This window comes from Tachyglossus aculeatus, chromosome 16 (genome assembly GCF_015852505.1).
Source record: "Tachyglossus aculeatus isolate mTacAcu1 chromosome 16, mTacAcu1.pri, whole genome shotgun sequence".
NCBI classification, from domain to species: domain Eukaryota; kingdom Metazoa; phylum Chordata; class Mammalia; order Monotremata; family Tachyglossidae; genus Tachyglossus; species Tachyglossus aculeatus.
This window is the reverse complement of record NC_052081.1, coordinates 308,877-332,817: the sequence shown is the minus strand read 5'-3', so window position 1 is coordinate 332,817 and position 23,941 is coordinate 308,877. Positions and strand designations below refer to the sequence as shown.

Sequence of the window (23,941 nt, the reverse complement as noted above, 5' to 3'; positions counted from 1 at the left end):
CCACCCTCCCTTGCCTGGCCTGTCATTGGCCACATGGCCAAGCGTGGTTCCCACTGGGATGCTGACCCATAATCCTATCGACGGCGGATATTTTAGGGAGCTCTCCTTTCACTCTGATTTCTTGTGTTTCTCTTTCCCAGATCAGCACAGCTGGGTCCGTGAAAGGAAAGAAACCCTCTAAGGCTGCACCCATGTTTTCCGAGGTAGGTGGGAGAACCTTTGCTGAGGTTTGCCTATGCTGCTGCCCCACATCAGAACACGTGTACCTGAGAGACAGAGTGTGATTCCATGCTCCGTTCTTTGCTGGATGCTTCAAGAGAAGCCGCCTAGCTCAGTGGAAAGAGCACGGGCTTGGGAGCCAGAGGTCATGGGTTCTAATCCCGACTCTGCCACTTGTCAGCTGTATGACTTTGGGCAAGTCACTTAACTTCTCTGTGCCTCAGTTACCTCATCTGTTAAATGGGGATTAAGACTGTGAGCCCCCTGTGAGACAACCTGATCACCTTGTAACCTGCCCAGCACTTAGAACAGTGCTTCGCACATAGTAAGTGCTTAACAAATGCCATCATCATCATCATCATCATATCTATCTCTTCCTGGCTCTTAGCCCAAAAGTGGGCTCTCCTCGTCCAGCTAGAGAATGCCAGCAAGTGTAACACCTGGGCAGAGCCCCTGAAATGAGATGAGAATTCCTTGTGATGTTTTGCCAGTTACTTAGGAAATTCTGAATATCTGTGTGTGCACACATGTATGTATGCATGCGTGCATGTGTGGGGACTGGCCTCAAAACAAGCTAACTCCCCCTCACGACACCTGGGACCTCCCAGGAAAACTGCAATTCCAGAGTATTTCCGGGGTGCCTGGAGGGCTTCCTCTCAGCAGGAGAGGCTCCCCACCTCCCTCTGGGCGGCCTCTGACATGAGAAGATCACTTCCAGGGGAGATCTGCTCCCTTTGACACAGAGATCTAGCTAGGTTGTCCCAGTGGTGTCGGCTAGGGGAGCAAGGAGTCACACACAGAACAAAAAGGGCTTCCTCTTCCCCTACCTTGTTAATGCCTAAATTACTGCTTGGGAGAGGTGATAAAATCCTGGGATTAATTAGAAGATTGCCTAAACATTTCTCAGGCAGTTTTATAGCCCTGCAGACGCAGAGCATAAAGAGTTTTGGATCCTTCTAAAAAGAACTTGTTTGCATTTTAGCTCAGTGATGACTAATAAACTTTTTATGCGTCTCAGGTCTTGGCCAGTTTCCTAACTGGGTTTTCTCGCTGCAGTCTGTTTCGTGGTAAGGCTCGAGCACCACCCGAACAAGCCCCATTGGGTCTATTTACCGCAGACAGGACCGTGAACTTTATAGCAGGGACTGAGTCTGTATCATCCTGGCCTCGTAGGCAGGTTGATCCTGGAGTGGTCTGGGCTGGGCTGGGTGGGAGCAGGGAGAGGCGGTTGTCCTGCCCCGGTTGCCTGTGGCCTCTTGATGGTGCTGAGTTGGAGCTGTCTCAGAGGACGAGTGCAGAGGCCAGAGGGGAGGACTGGCTTTCACGACCAGGCAGAAGGCTATTTTCTCCTCCCAAGTTGACCTTAACAAACAGAAGTGATAACCTGCCCGATGAGCACGTGGGCCGGGTGGGTTTCTGACCTGCATGTGGGCTCTCGTGGTGCTACAGACATAGAGATTGAGACAATCTCCGTTCCCGTTCCATGGGACATGGTGAATGAACCTCTGCCCTCTAATAGCATTGCCTCACCCCTCCTGCCTCTCTCCCTCTTCCTTTTCCCCTGCCCTCTTCCCTCCCTCTTTCCTAGAACAGCAGGGATGAGCACAAGGCAGCAGATGGGGTCTCTGGGGCAGGGAATTTACTAAACAAAAGTTGGGAGAAACCCAGTCTGAGCAGGTGAGGGAGGGGCTCATTTTTCTGTAACAAAAAAGCAAGAAGGAACCTCAGTTATGACTGAGGAGGAGCAAAAGGAAGTTGCTCCTCAGCGTTCTCAAAACCCCATTGTCTGAGGTAAGTCAGTCAGTCCTCTTAGAGATTTCCCCCAGGCTATTCATTTGCAAAGCAGGGTAACTGAGGTTACTGTGGACTTTTTGCGAAGGAACTAAATTTTTCCTGTCTGGGCTTAATTGCTTCTCCTGTTTGTCCTCCTGTGGCAGAAAAAGGAGGAGTGAAATCTCGTGTTCTGGCCAGGAGAAAGCGAAACAGGAGTGTAGATTCTTCCAGGGCGATGGGCACGCCCCTGTCGGGGGGGGGGGGGGGGGGCGTGGTTGGCTGCCCAGGGTCGACAGAGCCACCCGACTGCAAGAGGAAACTGAGCTCACCCTCCACTACCACCCCCCCACGCCATTCCCGGTGTCTGGTAGCAACGCACCCCCCAGCCTCAGGGGAGCTCAGGGGTGTCACACTCCTGACTTTGGCTAAGGCTCTTGGCCGACCTGGCGCGGCTGCGGGCTGAGGGACAGTGGACTCTCTGGTTGGTCTTTGTGTTTGGGATAGGGTTAGAGTTACAGTAGACTGCCTGATTGGGCTTTGTGTTTGGATTCATTCATTCATTCAATCGTATTTATTGAGCACTTACTGTGTGCAGAGCACTGTACTAAGCGCTTGGGAAGTACAACTTGGCAACATACAGATACGGTCCCTACCCAACAGTGGGCTCACAGTTTAGAAAGGGGAGACAGAGAACAAAACAAAACATATTAACAAAATAAAATAAGTAGAATAAATATGTACAAGTAAAATAAATAAATAGAGTAATAAATACGTACAAACATATATACATATATACAGGTGCTGTGGGGAAGGGAAGGAGGTAAGGTGGGGGGGATGGAAAGGGGGAGGAGGGGGAGAGAAAGGAGGGGGCTCAGTCTGGAAAGGCCTCCTGGAGGAGGTGAGCTCTCAGTAGGGCCTTGAAGGGAGGAAGAGAGCTAGTTTGGCAGATGTGCGGAGGGAGGGCATTCCAGGCCAGGGGGATGACGTGGGCCGGAGGTTGACAGTGGGACAGGTGAGAATGAGGCACGGTGAGGAGATTAGCGGCAGAGGAGTGGAGAGTGCGGGCTGGGCTATAGAAGGAGACAAGGGAGGTGAGGTAGGAGGGGGCGAGGTGATGGACAGCCTTGAAGCCGAGGGTGAGGAGTTTCTGCCTGATGCGTAGGTTGATTGGTAGCCACTGGAGATTTTTGAGGAGGGGAGTAACATGCCCAGAGCGTTTCTGGACAAAGATAATCGGGGCAGCAGCATGAAGTATGGATTGAAGTGGGGAGAGACAGGAGGATGGGAGATCAGAGAAGAGGCTGATACGGTAATCCAGACGGGATAGGATGAGAGCTTGAATGAGCAGGGTTGCAGTTTAGATGGAGAGGAAAGGGCGGATCTTGGTGATGTTGCGGAGCTGAGACCAGCAGGTTTTGGTGTGATGTGAGGCTTGGATGTGAGGGGTGAACAAGAGCGGAGTCGAGGATGACACCAAGGTTGCAGGCCTGTGAGACGGGAAGGATGGTAGTGCCGTCAACAGTGATGGGAAAGTCAGGGAGAGGGCAAGGTTTGGGAGGGAAGAAAAGGAGTTCAGTCTTGGACATGTTGAGTTTTAGGTGGCGGGCAGACATCCAGATGGAGATGTCCTGAAGGCAGGAGGAGATGCGAGCCTGGAGGCAGGGGGAGAGAGCAGGGGCAGAGATGTAGATTTGGGTGTCATCAGCGTAGAGATGATAGTTGAAGCTGTGGGAGTGAATGAGGTCACCAAGGGAGTGAGTGTAAATCGAGAACAGAAGGGGACCAAGAACTGAACCTTGAGGATCCCCTACAGTAAAGGGATGGGAGGGGGAGGAGGAGCCTGCAAAAGAGACTGAGAATGAATGACCGGAGAGATAAGAGGAGAACCATTAGAGGACGGAGTCTGTGAAGCCAAGGTTGGATAGTGTGTTGAGGAGAAGGGGGTGGTCCACAGTGTCAAAGGCAGCTGAGAGGTGAGGAGGATTAGGATAGAGCATGAGCCGTTGGATACTACGTTGGTTGGTAGCCGTTGGATGGTAGCTAGCAGGAGCATCTGCCATTACCCATTGTGATTCAAAGAAGCCTAAAAGGCTGGAAGCAGCATCAGGACATGCCGACACCAAGAATGCCATTGCACCACCCAGTGGCAAGGTAGTGGGAAGCCCCTACTGCCATGCAGGGGAGAAATGTTGGGCCTGGGAATCTTCTCTGTACCTCACCAATTGTGGGAAACTGTACATTTCTGCCTTAGTGCTGCTTCAATCTCGGGCACCACCTTCTAGTGGTTGACTAAATGTGTAGAGGGCTCTGTTTTCACGTCCAAGCTTCTGGGTGCTGATCTCTTAAAACACCAACAGCAGTGCCAACATTCTTGATTATGTTCCCTGTTCGGTTAAATCCGTGTGTCTGCCCATTTGGCTTTCACTCATGCATTCATTCAATCGTATTTTTTGAGCACATACTGTGTGCATAGCACTGTAGTAAGTGCTCGGAAAGTACAATTCGGCAACAGATGGAGGCTTGGGTTCACACCCCTGTTTCTGTCTTTTACAAATAGTGCCCCTCTCTCCCTCCTGCCCCACACCAGGGCCTGTTTCTCTTCCCCCCTCCTATCTACTGGCTGGAAAGAAGGGTCCCCTACTGTTAAACCATGGGACTTCAGGTTCCCGGTGGGAACTCCCCAGCCTGGGGAGTTCTTTGTGGGCGGGGATCATGTCTACCAACTAATTCTATTGGATTGCATTGTACCTTTCCAAGCGCTTAGTACAGTGTTCAGCACACAGCCGTCAGTAGATTCCATCAGTTGGCTAATTGGTTGATTGAGAGAAAGAGAGAGAACATATTCCCCCGGGAAGGTGGAATTTTGTAAGTCAACCACCCTTTGGCCTTTGGCACCTGTATATATGTATATATGTTTGTACATATTTATTACTCTATTTATTTATTTATTTATTTATTTTACTTGTACATATCTATTCTATTTATTTTATTTTGTTAGTATGTTTGGTTTTGTTCTCTGTCTCTCCGTTTTAGACCGTGAGCCCACTGTTGGGTAGGGACTGTCTCTATATGTTGCCAACTTGTACTTCCCAAACACTTAGTACAGTGCTGTGCACACAGTAAGCGCTCAATAAATACGATTGATTGATTGATTGATTGATATTCCTCACTCTGCTACTGCCTCCCATCCAAAAGAGGTTCTGGCTGGTTGGTGGCAACAAGGAGACGACAGTGAGTCAAATGGAATCTGGCTCGTGGTTTTGATCAAATGGGTCTTGGTTGGGTCACTCCCTTTCCTGGTGTCCCGAGGCTCTCTTTCTATCTAGAGACTTTGCTAGTGCTAGCTGAGTTGGCTTAGTTCCTCCTTATGTACTGGTTGATCGGTTGGTCTTTTCTTCTCTTCCGGGACAGAGCTCTCTCTGGGTCCCGGCCCATAGTGCCCATCTCCTCCTAGCGTTTGCAGCCGTGCTGTCCCCAAGGCAGCTGGGGCCCCTTTGTCCCAGCTCTGGAAACAGGTTAATGAGCAGGGTGGGCAGCCTGGGCCTGGGCCCCTGCTTTGTTCCGAAGGACTTGCTCTCAGGAAGTCTCTGGTGAAGTTGGTCCAGCAATCCACCTGCTTGCAGAAAATGCTCAACTCTGAACGGAGAGAGCATGTTTCAACAGTACTAATAATGATAATTGTAGTATGTAAGTGCTTATTATGTGTGAGGCGCTGTGTTAAGTGCTGGGGTAGAGAGAAGGTAATCAGGTTGGACAGGAGGCCTTCCCAGACTGAGCCCCTTCCTTCCTCTCCCCCTTGTCCACCTCTCCATCCCCCCCTTCTTACCTCCTTCCCTTCCCCACAGCACCTGTATATATGTATATATGTTTGTACATATTTATTACTCTATGTATTTATTTATTTATTTTACTTGTACATATCTATTCTATTTATTTTATTTTGTTAGTATGTTTGGTTTTGTTCTCTGTCTTCCCCTTTTAGACTGTGAGCCCACTGTTGGGTAGGGACTGTCTCTATATGTTGCCAATTTGTACTTCCCAAGCGCTTAGTACAGTGCTCTGCACATAGTAAGCGCTCTATAAATACGATTGATGATGATGATGATGAGTCCCTGTCCCACATAGGGCTTACAGTCTCAATCCCCATTTTGCAGTTAAGGAAATTGAGGCCCAGAGAAGTGAAGTGGCTTGCCCAAGGTCACACAGCAGATAAATGGCAGGGCCTAGATTAGAATCCAGGTCCTCCTGACTCCTGGGCCTGTGTTCTATCCACTAGGCCATGCGACCCGAAGGCGACCGTCTCTTGAAACAGACCAGGCGGGGGCCGTCCGCGGAGGAAGCATGGGGAAGTGGAGACAGGCTCTGGAAGCTTTCTCTGGCTTCTTCAATCCTGCTTAGAGAGCAGAGCCCTGGAAGGCTGCCAGTCTAATGCCATTATTTCAGAAAGAGCTGGGGGTACATCAGGAAATTACAGGCCAGTGAGTTTAACTTTGGTTCTAGGGAAAGCATTAAAAACTGCTGCAATCAATCAGAAAATGGGGACGCTCAGAAAAACACAACTTGATCGAGGCCAGCCAAGCAGCCAGCGTGGGGTTCTGGACACGGAGGCAGGCCTTGTCTTAGGAACGTGTTGAAAGTCTTTGTAGATATTCCTTCCAGGACAGACCCAGAAGAATGCAGGGAGTAGGCGGAGTCTTTCATTCCACATCCACGGTAAAGAGACAGCGGCTGGCGACTCGCCCGAGCTCTTCACCCCATCCAGGTGAACGGCCATCCCCGAGCCCACCCCCACTCCTGTCCCTGGCTTGCACCCCTTCCCCCCCGCCCCCCACCACCAAGGGCCAGCACTAGCCCAGGCCAATCCATTGCTTCCACTTTTGGCTAGAGCCCATGACTTTATCATGACACTAATAAGAGTAGTGGAATGATCAAGGCTTGGAACCGAAGCTGGGGGTCCCCTCCACATTGGAGAAGTGATACAGCAAAATGAATCACCCCAAATGCTGGGAACTGCTCAGAGCCAGAGGAAGGTATGTCGGGAGAAAGCAAAGAGTGCAGACCTGGAGGCTGCATGACCGGCGGGAAGGAGAATCAATCAATCAATCAATCATATTTATTGAACGTTTACTGTCTGCAGAGCACTGTACTAAGCGCTTGGGAAGTACAAGTTGGCAGCATATAGAGACGGTCCCTACCCAACAGTGGGCTCACAGTCTAGAAGGGGAAGGAGAAGGAGGAGGCACCGACCGTCTTCCCTTTCTGTCACAGCCACAGTTCCTCATGTGGGGTGGAGGTCTGGCCCTGGCCCTGCTGGCCACCCCACTGTCAGCATCCCATCCCGCACCTCAGGCCCACCCAACCCCATTCTTCATTCCGGGGCCTCTGCCCCTGGTTCCCTTTAGGAGCTGGTCAAGCCTAATTCTGGGCAGGGACCGGGCCATGGGATGCAGGGCACCGGCTGCCCACTCCCTGGTGCTCAGGCCCATGGAGCCTGCAGGGTCCCGAAGAAGGAGGCCCCGGAGGCTGATGGCCTGCCTTGGAAGACACAACTGCTCCGGGATGACTGCATTTCTGAGGTTTATACTGAATAATAAACCCTGGGATGAATAATGGATGTACTGGATGTTCGCTTCAGGGGAAAGCCCCTGTTTGGGCCCAAAGAATTGAAAAGCAAATCTGAATTACAAGGAGGTCGGCCTGGTCTGCCACCGCCAACAGTGCTTTTCGGCCCAGCCATGATGGAGACCAGATTCCTTTTTGTAGCTGCAACAGCTGTGGAATGTGGAGCCCAGCAGTGGCCGGCTCTCCCCCTTCTAGACTGTGAGCTTGTTGTTGGGTAAAGACCATCTCTATATGTTGCTGAGTTGTACTTCGCAAGCACTTAGTACAGTGCTCTGCACACAGTAAGCACTCAATAAATACGGATTGAATGAATGAATGAGCGAATGAGAGAAGTCCAGGGAGGAGTGGTCAGAACAGACAGACCTCACTAGCCCTGGCAGCCCCCTCTTGGCCCTCCCTGCCACTTCCCCTAGGCTTCACTGCCCCTTGCCCCCCTACTCCAGACCTCAGAGGAAGCTGTCAGTTTCTGCCCTGATCCCAGGCCAACCCTGCCATCAGTTTGACAGAGAGGGGACAGGGGCAAGAACTTCTGGCCCGTGAGGGTCCGGGTGGAAGAGCCAGTGGGTATTTGAACTCGGACAAGGATTTGGAAGACTTTCCATCCCTGGAGGAAGTTGGGCGTGCATTGCTTGTTTTTGGTTTGGCCTCTCTGCCTGTCTTGTAGCCTCTTGAGCCTCTCATAACTACTGCCCAGTGGAGCCCGGGGGGTGGGGTGGGGGGGGGCAATGGAATGACAGTGCTGCCAAACTGTTAAGGGAGCCAGTGGAGGCAAAACTTCAAGTGCCTCTGGGGCACTAGCCAGCCCTGGATGACTGGAGACACATTTACAGACCCATTTCCCACCTACAGAAGAATGCCATGGCCCCACCAGACGGCTGCTCAGGAACAGGGACCAGGCAGGAGCTTGTCAGCCACATTTTAGGAGGCACATCTGGCCACTGCTACCAAGCTGAAGTCCCCACCCAGGCCTGGCCTCCACTCCCAGCTGCCCCAGCCCCGACTTCGGCTCTCCAAGTTCCCTTCATCATAATCATCAGTGGTATTTAGTGAGCACTTAGTATGTGCAGAGCACTGTACTAAGTGCTTGGGAGAGTACAGTACAACAGTTAGCAGATCCATTCTCTGCCCACAACAAGTGTACTGTCTAGAGTGGGAGAGTATAGGCTGTAGACTCTAAACTGCAAGTTTGTTGTAGGCAAGGAATGTGTCTATTTATTGTTGTATTGTGCTCTCCCAAGTACTAAATACAGAGCTCTGCATACAGTAAGTTCTCAATAAATATGATTGAATAAATGAATTAATTAATATAAATCCCCTTCCGCCTTTTCTCACTCTCCTCTTCTCTCTTGCCCCCTGCTCTGAGCTGCCAGGGGCTGAAGGGAGTTGTGGTCTTGGGAGCGGTGGCTTTTTTTCCTTCTGCCTCACAGGGCATTGTAGAGTTGGGCAGTACAGACAGCTTTTTAAGTATTGGCTGGAATACGGGTTCCTCTAGTGGAAGCTGACTGGAGGGGTAGGGTGTTAAGGAGACATAGATGGGGCTAGAACATGATGTGGTCCAAAGGCAGAGTGGAGGCCGCACAGACTACAGCTTTCAGGTCCTTCACTGCCACCTGGAACAAGATAGACTGAGGGGAGCTGGGCGGATCATGCAAGGACTGAAGAAACCACTGCAGCATCAAGGTCTTTTTGCTCATTCAGAAAGAAGCTGTTCGGCCCCACCTGAAGTCTGCACCCTGGTAAGAACCGCAGCAGGAAGCATGGGGAAGGAATGTTTCCGCTGGGGCCCATGGGACAACCAGCACATTGGTGGGCAGGGCCAGGCTTCTGTTCCCCTACATTCCACTGAAACTGTCCTCACAAAGGTCACCAATGACCTCCTGCTTGCCAAATCCAACAGCTCCTACTCTATCCTAATCCTCCTCGACCTCTCAGCTGCCTTTGACACTGTGGACCACCCCCTTCTCAACATGCTATCCAACCTTGGCTTCACAGACTCTGTCCTCTCCTGGTTCTCCTCTTATCTCTCCAGCCGCTCATTCTCAGTCTCTTTTGTGGGCTCCTCCTCCCCCTCCCATCCCCTTACTGTAGGGGTTCCTCATGGGTCAGTTCTTGGTCCCCTTCTGTTCTCTATCTACACTCATTCCCTTGGTGAACTCATTCACTCCCATGGCTTCACCTATCATCTCTATGCTGATGACACCTAAATCTACATCTCTGCCCCTGCTCTCTCTCCCTCCCTTCAGGCCCGTGTCTCCTCCTGCCTTCAAGACATCTCCATCTGGATGTCTGTCCGCCATCTAAAACTCAGTATGTCCAAGACTGAACTCCTTATCTTCCCTCCCAAACCCTGCCCTCTCCCTGACTTTCCCATCACTGTTGACAGCACTACCATCCTTCCCATCTCACAAGCCCGCAAGCTTGGTGGCATCCTCGACTCTGCTCTCTCGTTCACCCCTCACATCCAATCTGTCAACAAAAACTGCCGGTCTCAACTCTGCAACATAGCCAAGATCCGCCCTTTCCTCTCCATCCAAACCACTACCCTGCTGGTTCAATCTCTCATCCTATCCCAACTGGATTACTGCATCAGCCTCCTCTCTGATCTCCCATCCTCCTGTCTCTCCCCACTTCAATTTATACTTCACACTGCTGCCCGGATCATCTTTGTACAGAAACACCCTGGGAATGTTACTCCCCTCCTCAAAAATCTCCAGTGGCTACCAATCAACCTACGCATCAGGCAAAAACTCCTCACTCTCGGCTTCAAGGCTGTCCATCACCTCGCCCCCTCCTACCTCACCTCCCTTCTCTCCTTCTACAGCCCAGACCACGCCCTCCGCTCCTCTGCTGCTAACCTCCTCACTGTGCCTCATTCTCGCCTGTCCCGCCGTTGATCCCCAGCCCACATCCTCCCCCTTGCCCGGAATGCCCCCAATCCCTCTGCACAGCTGCCAAGCTAGCTCTCTTCCTCCCTTCAAAGCCCTACTGAGAACTCACCTCCTCCAGGAGGCCTTCCCAGACTGAGCCCCCTCCTTCCTCTCCCCTTCCCCATCCCCCCCACCCTACCTCCTTCCCCTCCCCACAGCACCTGTATATATGTTTGTACAGATTTATTACTCTATTTATTTTACTTGTACATATTTACTATTCTATTTATTTTATTTTGTTAATATATTTTGTTTTGTTGTCTGTCTCCCCCTTCTAGACTGTGAGCCCGTTGTTGGGTAGTGACTGTCTCTATATGTTGTCAACTTGTACTTCCCAAGCGCTTAGTACAGTGCTGTGCACACAGTAAGCACTCAATAAATATGATTGAATGAATGAATGAATGAACCACTCCAGTTGGAGCCACAGTAGGAGTCCTCAGGCAGGCATGTTTCCGTTGGGGCCCGTGGGACAGCCAACATGTCAGTGGGTGGGGCAGTCCGTCACAGAGGGCCCACAGGTATTTCAGTCAATTAATAAATGGTACCTTTTTATGGTATTTGTTAAACTCTTACCATGTGCCAGGCACTGTGCTAGTACAGAGCTAATCAGGTTGGACGCCGTCCTTGGTGGAAACCTGGGGCTCACAGTCTTAATACCCATTTTACAGACGAGGTAACTGAGACATAGAGAAGTGAAGTGACTTTTCCAAGATCACACAGCAGACATGTGACGGAGCCAGGATTAGAACCCGTGTCATTCTGACTCCCAGGCCTTTGCTCTATCCACTAGGCTATGCTGCATCTCATTGAGTACTTACTGAATACCTAGTATTGATTGATTCAGTTGTATTTATTGAGCGCTTACTGTGTGCAGAGCACTGTACTGAGCGCTTGGAAGAGTACAATACAACAATAAATGGACACATTCCCTGCCCACAACGAGCTTACGGTCTAGAGCAGGGTAGACAGACATTAATATAAATAAATTATAGATATGTACATAAGTGCTGTGGGGCTGACAGAGAAGAACAAAGGAAGCAAGTCAAGGTGACGCAGAAGGGAATGGGAGAAGAGGAAAATTGGGGGCTGAGTCAGGGAAGGCCTTCTAGAGGAGATGCCTTCAATAAGACTTTGAAGTGGGGGAGAATAATTGTTGAATTTGAGGAGGAAGGGCTTTCCAGGGCAGAGGCAGGACACGGGTGAAGGATTGACAGTGTTAGGCAAGATCAAGGCACAATGAGAAGGTTAACGTTAGAGGAGCTGTGTTACTAAGCGCTTGGGAGAGTTAAATACAGCAGAATTAGTGGAGATGTTCTCTGCCCAGAATGAGCTTTCAGTCATATTCAAAACCCCTTTCTGGCCAAAGTGAGGCCAGCCCTGTGCCATCGCTGTGTTGGAGCGCCATGACCCGATCTCCACCATCTATGTCAGCCAGCTGTCTTTCAGTTCTCGGGACCCTGATGGCTGGGCCCCTGCAGGCATTCTCCTACTTGCAGACCCAGGCCTGGAACCCCAGGCTCCTGCTGCCCGGAGCCGTGACCAGACCACTAGACCCTCCCAGCCAGACTCATCTTTCCAGTTGTTTGGGGGAGAGGTTGTCATGGCTCCATTTTCTAGCTTTGGCCACTCTGACAGGAACAATGTGTGTGGTGGGCGGTGGTCTCAGGTTTCTCCTTTGTCCTAAGTGGCTACACCCAGACCCTCGAAATGGCCTGTAGAGCCTGGATGTGGACAATTTGGGTCCAGTTGGCGTTGCTGCACGAAGAGGTGGAAGAGCCAGGTTGGGGGTGGAGAGGAGGAATGATGATGTCTGGGAGTCCAGGGGTCTGGATGTGGCTGTGATCAATTCCCCTACTTTGACCCCGGGCACTTCTTTAACCTGGTCCGGAAGAGCGGGCGCCGGCTTCCTCCTCCCTCGGGATTGCCAGCTGAGCCCCGGGCCATTGCACAGAGCCAGGGTAGGAGTCCAAAATGCACAGCTCCCTCGGGGAGTTTCTCCCGTTTCCCAATATGTACGTCGAACATGACATGAATCTTTGTTTTACCTGCTCCATATTTGTTATTTCTGCTTCTGAAACTTCCTCAAAACCCCTAAGAGGTCTTAATCCCTGTCAAATATGTTACTGTGTTACTGACTTTTATGCAGTCTTGAAAAGGGCTGTTTATTTAGTTTCAGTGACTCCTGGTCACTGCCAAATATTATTTCATTTCAGTGCAGATGTGCGAGTCCAATGACCGGATTACTTTGCAACTCTGACGTTGTCAGGAGATGGATAGCAGTGTAATCGTGGGCAGCTGAGAACGATTGCGGAGACGACTGCTCTGGGGATTCATCACCATTTAGGCCTCCTGGCAGTGGCCTGGCCCCAGCCACCTCCACGCTGGGGTTGAGGGGCGGGGGGCGAACATGTAGAGGTTGAGCCCCTTTCTCGGGCTCCTCCTAGGTGCAAGTCTCGTAGACACCCCAAAGAATGAGAGTTCCACTCTTTGCGTTGACAAGCAAGTTTGTGCTGCCCTACTCCTCGGGCCTGGAGCCCAGAGGGAGGCAGCTAGGCACACCCAGTCCTTCCCTGGCCCGGTGTCATAAGCCTGCCTGGGTCCTGCTGGGCTGAGACTATGAGTGGTGCAGGGTTTCCTGCCCCCAGAGACTGGGTGGTTGCCACTCCTCCAGGTCTGGTCCCTGGCCAGAACCAGGGCCACCACAGCAGTGGGGCGGGCCACCGCAGCAGTGGGCGGGCCAGACAGAGCAAGAAGGGACAGACCATGGCCAGCAGAATTTCCCAGAAGTCCAGTTGGATGCCAAGGACTGGGGCATCCTCAACCCTCCACACACGGGGACGCTGGGGAGGAAGGAGCTCCATAGAGGCTATTCCTCACCAGAGCTCAGGGGCCAGATCCAAGGGAGAGGCCCCGCTGTGCGGACCCATCCCTGGGGTGGGCGGTCTGGTGGGCCGGGGGCAGGGCAGCTCAGCGTAAGGATGTAGCGGTAGCCACGGCAGCACAGAGGGCCGACTCTAACGCGCATTTAATCTCACATGGTCCTGGCCCTGTGCCAGAGCCGGGCAGTTGGCTAAGCCCTGATTTGGCCCAAGTCTTGGTCTGTCACGCCAGCCTGCTTCTTCCCTAGCTGTTGCTGTCCTGGCCCTGGCCCATAGTGCAGAAGCTGGGCTGTGGGTCAATCAGCAAGCCAGATTTCTCGGGATGCGGCAAAATGCGGTGGCCCTGCCAGGGGCTGGTGTGGGCCCAGCCTCAGCCCATGGCACCAGAACTTGATCAGGAGTGGCTTAGGGGCAGGCGCCAAGGCAGAGCCAGGAAAGACTGCTGCCACAACTGTCAAAAGCCAGCAGAGTCTCCCTTCCCCTGGCCCCACCCACTAGGGGCAGCTGAGGGCCCTGAAGGAGTTCATGGAGTCAGAGTTTTCCTGCTCTGCTGTAGGAATTCCAGCTGGTCCTCAGCTGAGGTTCTGAGATTTCCATGTTCTTCCTTGTGACTCCCTTGCGTGACTAAATTCTTCTCCCCACCATGTTCTTGGACAATAACCTATCTTCCCAAGTCCTCTAAAAGCCTTTCTCTTGGACAGCTCTCTCTCAGCCTTCAGGATCGCGGGGTGGGTGGGGGCAGCCTGTGGAACCCTGGCAGGCCAAGCCTCGTAGCGATCCCAGCCCTCAAGCACCTGCCCCCTCCCCACACCCCCGTCTCTTTCTCTCCCCCGCCTCCTGCCCCCACCATCTCCCCTCTGTCACGGGGCCCCAGCTGGGCTCGGTGCAGGGTGGTGATGTCAGCTGGATCGATGAGAGCAGAAATGGCAGTTGGCAGGCAGGCAGGCAGGTGGGTGCTGCCGATCAGAGTAAGCAGTGAGGGCCAGCTTCACAGCTCCTTCTGGAATTCCAGGCCCAAATGCCCAGCTTCCTCCAGAACAGGGGCTGTCCACCCCCTCGCGGCCTCATCCCATACCTCAAGTTAACCCCCGAGGGTCTTTGGCTATCAAGGCAACAAACGGGCTTGTTCCCATACTTCTGTTATGAGAAGCAGTGTGGCCTAGTGGGTAGAGCACAGGCCTTGGAGTCAGAAGGACCTGGGTTCTAATCACAGCTCCACCAGTTGTCTGCTTGATGACCTTGGGCAAGTAACAACTTCTCTGTGCCTCGGTTCCCTAATCTGCAAAATGGGGGTTAAGACTTTGAGCCCTATGTTGGACAGGGACTGTGTCCAATCTGATTATATTGGTTATTAATAATAATAATAATAAAATAATAATTGTTATATTTGTTAAGAGCTATGTACCAGGCACTGTACTTAGCGCTGGGGTGGATACAAGCAAATTGGGTTGCATATGTTCCCTGTCCCACCTGAGGCTCACAGTCTCAATCCCTGTTTTACAGATGAGGTAACTGAGGCACAGAGGAATGAAGTGACTTGCCCAAGACGACACAACAGATGAGTAATGGAGCCAGGATTAGAACCCATGACCTTCTGATTCCTAGGCCTGTGCTCTGTCCATTACTCCATTCTGTATCTACCCCAGCACTTAGTTCAGTGCCTGGCACATAGTAAGCACTTAACAAATGACATTTAAAATAAAAAAGAAAGGAAAAAAAGATGGCCCCTCCTTGGCCACAGCAGGTGACTGCTGGGATCCTTTTCCTTGTGGGTCTCCCTGGCAGCCAACCCTGGACTCTGCACTAGGGTCAGGGTGCCCAGGGTGCATCTCAAAAGAGGGAACTGCGTTGGCCCTCATCACCGACCACCTTCTCCTCTGGCAGAGCTTTCTCACTAGGGCTGAAGAGTTGCCAACTGAATGAATGGATCTGGGCTTAGCCTCTTCTCTCCTCCGCTGTGGACCTAACCACCCTTCTCTGCCCAGAGGACAGTGGCAAGAGGAGAAGCCAGAGACCCATTTGGCCCTCAGGTTGGATTTCCTGCCCTGATAGTTTGGAGAATTTGCTGTAGATATGGGGCCACCAACAGTTGACTGGTCACCTGCTGAGGGCCCAGCTTGGGACCAAGGGCAGGGCAGAGCTCCCCTGAGGAAGAGAACCAGAGCCGGGCCCTTCCCTCAGGGGAAGACTGGCCGCTTCAAGGTATTCACAAATGCTCTGGCAGTTGAAAGCAGAACTTTGGAAGGTTAAATACTGCGTCATTTAAGATTTGTTGAGAATATGTGTAGGTGCTCAAGGTGGTTGTTAATACAGTGCTCTGCACATAACAAGCAGTCATTAAGTACCATTGGTTGTTTGAAGGGAACAGAACTTAATTGTGGAAAGCTGCTTGGAAAGAGTGGGATTTTAGGAGGACTTCGAAAATGGGGCCATCTAGCAGATGTTTTAGGGAGGAGCTCCAGGTAGGAGAAATGGCAGGAGCTAGGTGTCAGAGACAGGAGATTTGAGAATGAGGCCCAGTGAGAAGGTGAACTTGGTAGAAATGTAGAGTGAGAGCTGGGGTGTAGTGGGAGAAGAGAGTGGAAAAGAAGGGAAAGAGCTGATGACCAGGGGTTTCTGCTTGATGCAGCAAAGATTGTTTTGTATGTTTTGTGGTACTTGTTAAGCTCTTACTATGTGTCAAACACTGTTCTCAGTGCTGGGGTAGGTACAAGTCAATTAGGTCGGAGACAATCCCTGTCCCACATGGGGCTCTCAGTCTTAGGTGGTAGGGAGAACAAGTATTGAATCCCCATTTTACAGTTGAAGAAACTGAGGCAGAGAGAAGTTAAGTGACTTGCCCAAGGTCACAAAGCTAGCAATTGGCAGAGCAATCAGCAGAGCCAGAATTAGAATATAGGTCCTCTTACTCCCAGGTCTGTGCTCCTTCCACTAGGCCACGCTGCTTCTGTGGGTATCTGTTGGAGGTTTTTGAGGAGTGGGATATGGTGGTGTTAGTGATGATGTAGGTGATGATGAAGGAGATGATCATAGGGTTGGAAGGGTTAATGGTGATAGTGGTGTATTTTTGATGTGTTTGCTGTCAGGGTTGTGTCTTGTGCAGAATCTCTGTTCATCACTGCCTGGTGCCTGTTACTCGGAGTTTCAGCACTTATTGTTGCCCACTGGGGAAAGACCAAGACCTATTTACCCCACCACCCCCATGTAACAACACATGCTACTCTGCAACTCTGGGAAGCAGCATGGCCTAGTGAAAAGAGCATGGACCTGAGACACAGAAGGACTTGGGTTATAATTTCAGCTCTGCCACTTGTAGGCTGTGTCAACTTAGGCAAGTTGCTTCACCTCTATGTACCCCATTTACCTCCTCTGTAAAGTGGGAATTTAGACTGAAGCCCCATGTGGGACATAATCTGTGTCCAACCTGATTATCTTGTATCTACCGCAGTGCTCAGTACAGTGCTTTGCGCACAGTAAGTGCTCAATAAATACGATTGAACAAATGAATGAATGAATGAAGTAAAGAAATTAGTGTTTTCCCAGTCGCTGGAAACAGGTAATGGTTGGGCTGACCACAGCCATGTGGAGCCCAAATGAAGCTGAGGTCAAGTGGAAGGGCTTTGCAGATCATATCAGAGATGCATTATTATCTGAATACAGCTTCTTATTAGAATGAGAATGCTGGCAAAGGAGCTGGGCTTCTGCTTCGGGTAGGCACACCCACATGAGTGTTTCTGGTGGCCTGCTGGATTGTTCATGTGACACCTTTATCGGAAGTGGGGGGGAATGGCGGAAGTGCAGGGAGCAACTGAAGAGCCCAGTGAGGGCAGGGGGTGAGACAGGGCTCACGAGAGGCAGGGCGGGGGGTCGGAGGGGATGTGTGCAGGGAGTGCAGGGGGTGGAGAATGGGGTCGCGGGGTTCAGGGCTGAATCGAGAGGGCTGTGTGTGGGCAGTTAGGCTTTTGGTTGCTTGGTGCTTAACCAGCCCTGCCTGCTGCTGGTACCCTGAGACCCAAAGTCTGTGCCCAGTGCCCTGTTCTGGCTCTAGGATTCTGGGACAGACCCCTTATGCGAGGCCACTGATTCTACCACAGCACCTGCCTTTTGCTCCCTGTGGGGTTGGGCTGGGAGAGGGAGAGAATGCTCCCCTCTAGACTATGGGCAGGGAATGTGTCTAGTTTGTTGTTAAGCGCTTAATAAATATGATTGAATGAATGAATGAACTCTGTCACCAAATTAGGGAAGGTGCTCCCCCTCCTCCCCATCCCCATCTGCTTTCATTTGGACACACAGGGCTTTGGTGTCTGAAGGAACAGTTGTGCGCATGCCCGCGGCCTGAGTTCAGGCTTGGTTCCATACCACGATTTTCGTGAGGAGCGCAGCCCCCACCTTCAAGGAGAACTGTCTGGACTTCCTGCCTCTGAGACAGGGAGCATTCTCCTTCATTAGTCCTTCCTCTGTGGCCTGGAATCACATGTTGGCCTGGGATCATGTGAACTGCCATGAGGGCCAATCCGATTTAAGAGGAGAGGTCTTTTGGGGTATTTGCCACAGTGCTAATTTTTAAGAATCCAGCACCCTCCACAGACTACAGACTCTTGTTTTGTGTCTATAGTAGTCAACTATCTTTGAGGCAGGCAGCGATGCGGAAATGAAACTTTGTCACTAGGCAGTGGCCTGGGAGACTCTTGGAGCGTCACATCTCAGAGCTGTGAGCCCAGGGGATTCCTCCAGGCCTCCCCTCCTAATGAGGGATTCTGCCAGCAACTGCCTTTGCTGGTTCTTGTCTGAGGGTGAGTCCTTGGCTTCCCAAGCCCACCGAGCCCCTTCCCAAGCCCGCCTTGCCTCCAACTTTGTAGACATTCATCTGGGAGGCAGATGCTTCAAGGTTTGCCAAGTGAGGCAGTATTTAGGTGGCAAGTAGCCAATTCCTGTCCGAATCTGCCCAAACACTGTTTATCATAACTGGGCAAGATCATATGCCCTAGAGCTGAGGATTCTGAGTCCTCTTGCCTCCTCTTTCCTGGACAGTTCACCTCAGACCACCCGTCTCCTCCCCCTCTATCATCTCTCCAGGTTGCTTTGGGTGGAGAGTCAGGCCTGTTCCTAAAATCAGCTCTTCCTGTACCCCCGAGCCCTATGATGCCCCATGCTACCCGGCGCTGTCTTGTGCCAGCTGCTGCCACACCTCTCTTTGTGGGGGGCTAGGTTTCCCTGCCCACTGCAGGTCCAGGCCAAGGATTCCTGCTTCCAGCACTGGATCAGGGGTGCTGTTCCACGTGGAAAAATGGATCTGGCTCAGAGGCCCGGTCCACATGGGATGTGGCACATCATCATGAGACCACACCAGGCCTGCCAAGAGAAGCCTGGTACTGGGATGGGTTGTGCAGGGCCCAAGAGGCTAAGCTGTCTCCCTCCCTCCCTCCTCTAGTTGTTGGCAAAGCTGTGCTTGGAGAATGGCTAAACGCTTCCCAGTCCCGTGTCCTTCCCCAACGTGTCACTGCCACAACAGATAATCAACCCCAATTAAAAGGAAAAAATATGTGGGTGTAGAGGGGAGGATTTGTGGGGGAGGGAACAGGGGGAAAGAAAGCAGGAAACCCATAGAGAGTAAAGACCAGAAACGGGGGTCGGAGACATGATGGTAAGTGCTAGTTACAGAAGAGAACGTGCGGGGGCAGTTGGTTGTAGGGGTGTTGAGAGGGGCGGGAGCAGTGTCTTTTCCAAGATGGGTGGGCGGGAAGGAGACAGGGGTTGTGGCCTGCCAAGTGGACTTGAGAAGCTCAAGCCTCTGCCTCCAAGCAGCCGTGAGCATCCGTCACGGGCGGCCAGGCCTCGGTGGTGGAGCTGCGCCTCCGTCTCCGGTGAACCTCGGGTCTGTTCGTCATTAAACGGTCGTCTTAGGGGGCCCTGGCAGGTGAACTCTGTGTTTTACAATTCCAAGGAAACCTCGCTGTCATGTACCTTTTCTAAATCATGTTAGCAAGCGCCCTGTGAAGGTGGATGGGATTTGGTGCGTCATGTCGACTGGGTCTCCGCCGCTCTGGCCTTCATTGACTTTCAAGGTGCGCTGGGCCAAAGGGGAATTGCTTCTGACGTCTGATGCCTCTCCCCACTCCGGCCCGTCCCTTCAGCCCCCTCTCCTCTATTGCCCCCACTCCCTTGGCCTCAGTCACTCTGATCCTCCCCCGCTGGGGCAACTAACGAGAGACCATGGTCCAGCCCTTGTTTATTTTCAAGGTGAACTGGGCCACAGGAGAATCGCTTCTGAGGCCTCTGCCCCTTGCCTCATGCCCCGCCCCACCCCCCACCACTGGGGGCAGCTCACGAGGGACCGCCTCCTGGATTGGGAGGAGCTCAGCGCATCTCCAGGTGAAATCTGGCTCACTCCTGGAGAGAAGAGGCTCAGGGAGCTGGGCCAGCCATGAGGCCATCCAGGCTGACCATGCAGCCAGAGGGTGGACCCGGCTGAGACCTTCCCTGGCGCAGGCGGCACGGTGCACCGGGCCATTGTCTCGACTCGAGCGGCTGAAATTGACACCATATGTGTCCGAGTGTGCCGGCTCCAGGGAGAGAGCAGCCCGTCAGAGCCCTTTCCTCGCACCTAATTCATCCCGGGGTTATAAATAAGCTGGGGGCTGGCTTCAAAACAAGAGCAGAAAAATGCCCTGGCTGCATGGCCTTTTGACAGGGCTTCCTACCTAGGTGAACTTTATTAGGGGGACAGCAGGAATAAAAAGAAACACATAACAACTTTTACGGTATTTTTTATGTTATTTTATTTATTTTGCAGTAAATAAAGTGGTTATAGGGCTCCGAGGAAAAGGGCCCAGATGTTAGTGGGTTGTATGCAATTTAGTGGAAACAAGCTGTAAAAAACAGCCATAAAGCAGGCTGTCAGTGCCACACATCTGGACAGTGCAGCTGTAGGCTCCATGCACTGTCGTCACCCACGGAAAACTCAATGGCCTTATTTTACCCCAATTAGGGTACAAGCCAACAGAACCCCCATTAAATGTTGCAGGGGAATGCTCCCTGTGGAGTCTTTGTCTTCCCTCCGGGTTGGCGCCCTGAGCTCGGATGTCCCAGAGGAAGAGCCCGGCTCTGGCTCTGGCCCTGGCTCTGCCACCACCGCCGCCTCTGCTGCCTCCGCCACTGCTGCCGCTCCTCCTCTGGCTGGCCCGGGCTTGTTTGGAGTGCACTAATGAGTTGCAGAATGAGTTGAAGTTGGATGGGTTTGGGGCCTCTCAGTTTTGTTAAAAAACAACAACAGCCTTTCCTCAGCTTGAAGTGGATTCCTTTGTGTTCCCCAAATGGCCTCCAGAACCCACCCCCGCTAGTCATCTGTAGCCAGCATCCGCATGGCCAGCGCCCCGTCTGTCTGTCTGTCTGTCTGGAAAAAATGCTGGCAGCTAGAGAGCCCAATTCGCCTAGCATGGGGAGAGAAAGCAGCTCTCCATGGCACTGTGGCATCTTGTGAAATCTTCTGGCCAACAGTGTGGCTGTGTTGTCATGAATCATGGATTCCAAGATGCAGACCACTGTTATGGCCTGTCAGCACTGCCAGAATGGGCCAGAGGAGAGCTCCACTGCCTTCTTAATCACCCCGCTTTCACCCTCTCTCTCCCCCTTCAGGTGTTGGATGCAGCAAAGGCCATTCTGGATGCAGGGGAGAAACTTTCCATAACATTAATTGGGAAACTCCTGAAATTCCAGCTATTGTGTGTCAAGCAGAAGGATCAGGAGTGCCGGGCCGCTGAACTGAAGGTACCGTGGTGGGACTGGGGAGCAGGCCAAAGGGTTGGTCCTTCCTTGCTAGGTGTCTTCCATGTCTGTTCCTACTGGGGGTGGCCCCATGGAAGAGGCTTGCCAGCACCCATTTCTTTGGCCATCAGTCAGGGAGGCCTTTGGGGCTTCACCCAGGTCTGAGGCGGGGAGTGGGTCTGGTGGGAAGATATGTGGCGGTGGATGGACCAACTGCATTTCCAGCCCAGACTGAGCTAGGTTTTGGTCCCACCTGGGTTTCAAGTGTTCATTTCTTTGCCTAGGGGCTGCCGGGGTGCCACTCCCAGAGAGCCCCATCAGAGCCTCCTGAGTGCCAGTTAGGGCGCTACTCCCAGTCAGCCCCGACAGAGGCTCCAAGGAGCTATCTTCGCCTGTCCACAGGCTGCTGGTCTGCACGTGGGCACCAGGACCACATCTGCTGCCCTGCCTGGTGGGCCGTCTCTGCTCCTCCCTCCTGTATTCCACTCAGGGTCAGGCTCGGGGCACCCCCCGCCCCTCAGAGACCTGGCTCTTCCTCTACCGAAACACCCTCAGATTACGTGGCTCCACCCCACATCAGAACCCGAGGCCCCAGGTGGTTGAGGGATCCAGAGGGCAAAGTCAAGAGGGTTGTCACTAAGCTGATCGAAAGTAGGCTTAAAGTAGTTCAGTGAAGTTGGGAGTTGGGCCAACCTCAAGCAGCAGTCATATCGAAAGGAGCAATCATCTGGAGTGGAATAGTATCTCAGTTCCAAAGAGCAGAAACCCACATCTAATTGCTTGGCACCACCTACCCACCCAGTAGGCCCTGGTGTCTAGCCTGGCCTGGTGGGGCTCTGCCCAGGCCTAATGCTTGCTCTTCTGTCTGCCCAGTTGGGGTGACCTGGAGTCCCTTTGGCTGCTTCCCGGGATTGCCCGCCTCTGGCTCTGACACCTGAGCCCCTCTTCGGCCAGTCTCTGGCAGTGGCCATTTGGCCAGGCATGGGTCTCGCTAACACTGTAGGGGCCATCCTCTCTAAAGCTGGCACCGGGAGTTTCATCATCCACACTTCTGTTAGTGAATCCGCCCCAACGCTGGGGCAACCAGTGGGATCCTGGCAGATCCTGGTGCTGGGGTTGTGATTCTCACAGGATGGACCAAGGCAGCATCCGTGGCCGCATCTTCTTCCAGTGTGAAGGACAGCTGTGCTGCTCCAAAGGCAGAGGATTGTCCAACAGCCAGACAGGCTCCTGGCTGATAAGGCCACGTTCAGACCCCCTTGGCTTCTGTTTACAGAACCGAACTGAACTGCCAAGTGGAGTTGAAGATGTTTTGGGATTGGGCTTGGGGAAACAGGAATAACAGATGTTGGCAGATAGACCCTTGAGAGGACTGCCAGAGTCTGTCCTCGGGCCAGAAAGTCAGTTCCATTGGCGGCAGCCAAGCCCCGCAGAGGAACCTCCAGCTGGGGGACTCTGCTGGGGAACAGAATCCTGGTCTGAGTGTGTTGGACTGAGCCAGGAATGGCATGAAGTCCTGGAGAGGGTCTTGGCAGGTGTCCTGGTCTTACGTTCTTGGGCATTCTCACAGATCACACATGTACATGCACAAGTGCCCTCTCTCTCTGTCCTCCTCTGTCCCTTTCTACTCACCACCCCATCACCCAACTTGGACTCTGGAAGCCCTAGAAACAGTTGGGGCTTGGGTTAGGGGGCTTTGGGGAGAGTGCTGGGCAGAGCTATATCTGCTCCCTGGACACCCAAATCCAACAGAGAGTGTAGAAAGCTGAGGCTAGAATTTTGAGGGCCTCCTTTCCCCAGGCTTGAGAGAGAGAGAGTGAGAGTGTTTGTGTGTCTGCGTGTGTTTGTGTGTGTGTGTGCGCGCGCTCACGCATGTGTCTTTGCATTTCTCTGGGAGGGACCACTCTGTTTCTGCAGATCACTGACACTTTACGAAATGAGTTTTCTGTGCCCAAGTTGAAATGGGAATTCCAGGATGGCAGCATCTGCTTGCTGAACCCTGCTGTTCTAAGGTGGGATTGAAAAGGGAATGAGCCTTGGGTGGTCAACCATCCTTCAATTCACACGGCGATGCCCGCCGCTGCACCCTGAAGTCCACTGCTGACACCACAGTATGTTCAGATATCGAGAGAATTTACGGATGGCTGGCAGCCCCAGTGCTTTTGCTCCAGACCTGTGGCAACAGCTGTGACAGTGAGCCCGAGCTGCATAGATTTAATGGACAGTCGGGAGCCCTGTTGGAGGGCCCCTTTTGGGAAACAGTCATCGGCCATGAATTAAACAAAGCTCCAGGAGCCCCAAGAGCCAACAGTTCCAAGACAGTGTGTGGTGGATGGGTTGCTTAGATTAGGCTCCCAAGCCTCCCAGTGTGGGGCCCGGCATGGTGCCCGTTTGACGGAGAGCTAAATGAGTCAATGAGCTCTGCCTGGGGTCCAGCCTTGTCCGGAGAGCCTGCCGAGCACCAACACAGTCCAGGCGTGTGGGGCTGCTGATGAGGCTCAGTTAGGCAACGTGGCCAAGCTTCACTGGAGCGGTTGAGTCCAGAGTGCTCGGAAAGAAGCGGATTGAGTCTGTAGCCTAGAAAGAGACACCTGCTCCAGCTGAGCAGATGAGGGAACTAGGGGAGTGTGCCCTGCTCCTGACCCTTCCTTGACCTCATGTGGGAACCCGGCGAGCTGAGCAGAAGCAGGATGCCAGGTGGCCCAGGGGCCGCACCAGAACCAAACCAGCCCCTTAGCTGCAATGGGAAGTGCAGAG

General features: G+C 52.6%; 1 protein-coding gene across 5 annotated transcripts in view; it reads left to right on the top strand.

Moving 5' to 3' along the window:
• SPAG17 (sperm associated antigen 17) overlaps nt 1-23,941 on the top strand; it is a 94,843-nt gene that overhangs the window by 19,621 nt on the left and 51,281 nt on the right. For all 5 annotated transcript variants that reach the window (XM_038758574.1, XM_038758573.1, XM_038758572.1 and 2 more), the window contains exons 3-4: nt 141-203; nt 21,056-21,187. In XM_038758574.1, coding sequence (XP_038614502.1) covers nt 141-203; nt 21,056-21,187 — 195 coding nt within the window. The remainder of the gene's footprint in view (nt 1-140; nt 204-21,055; nt 21,188-23,941) is intronic.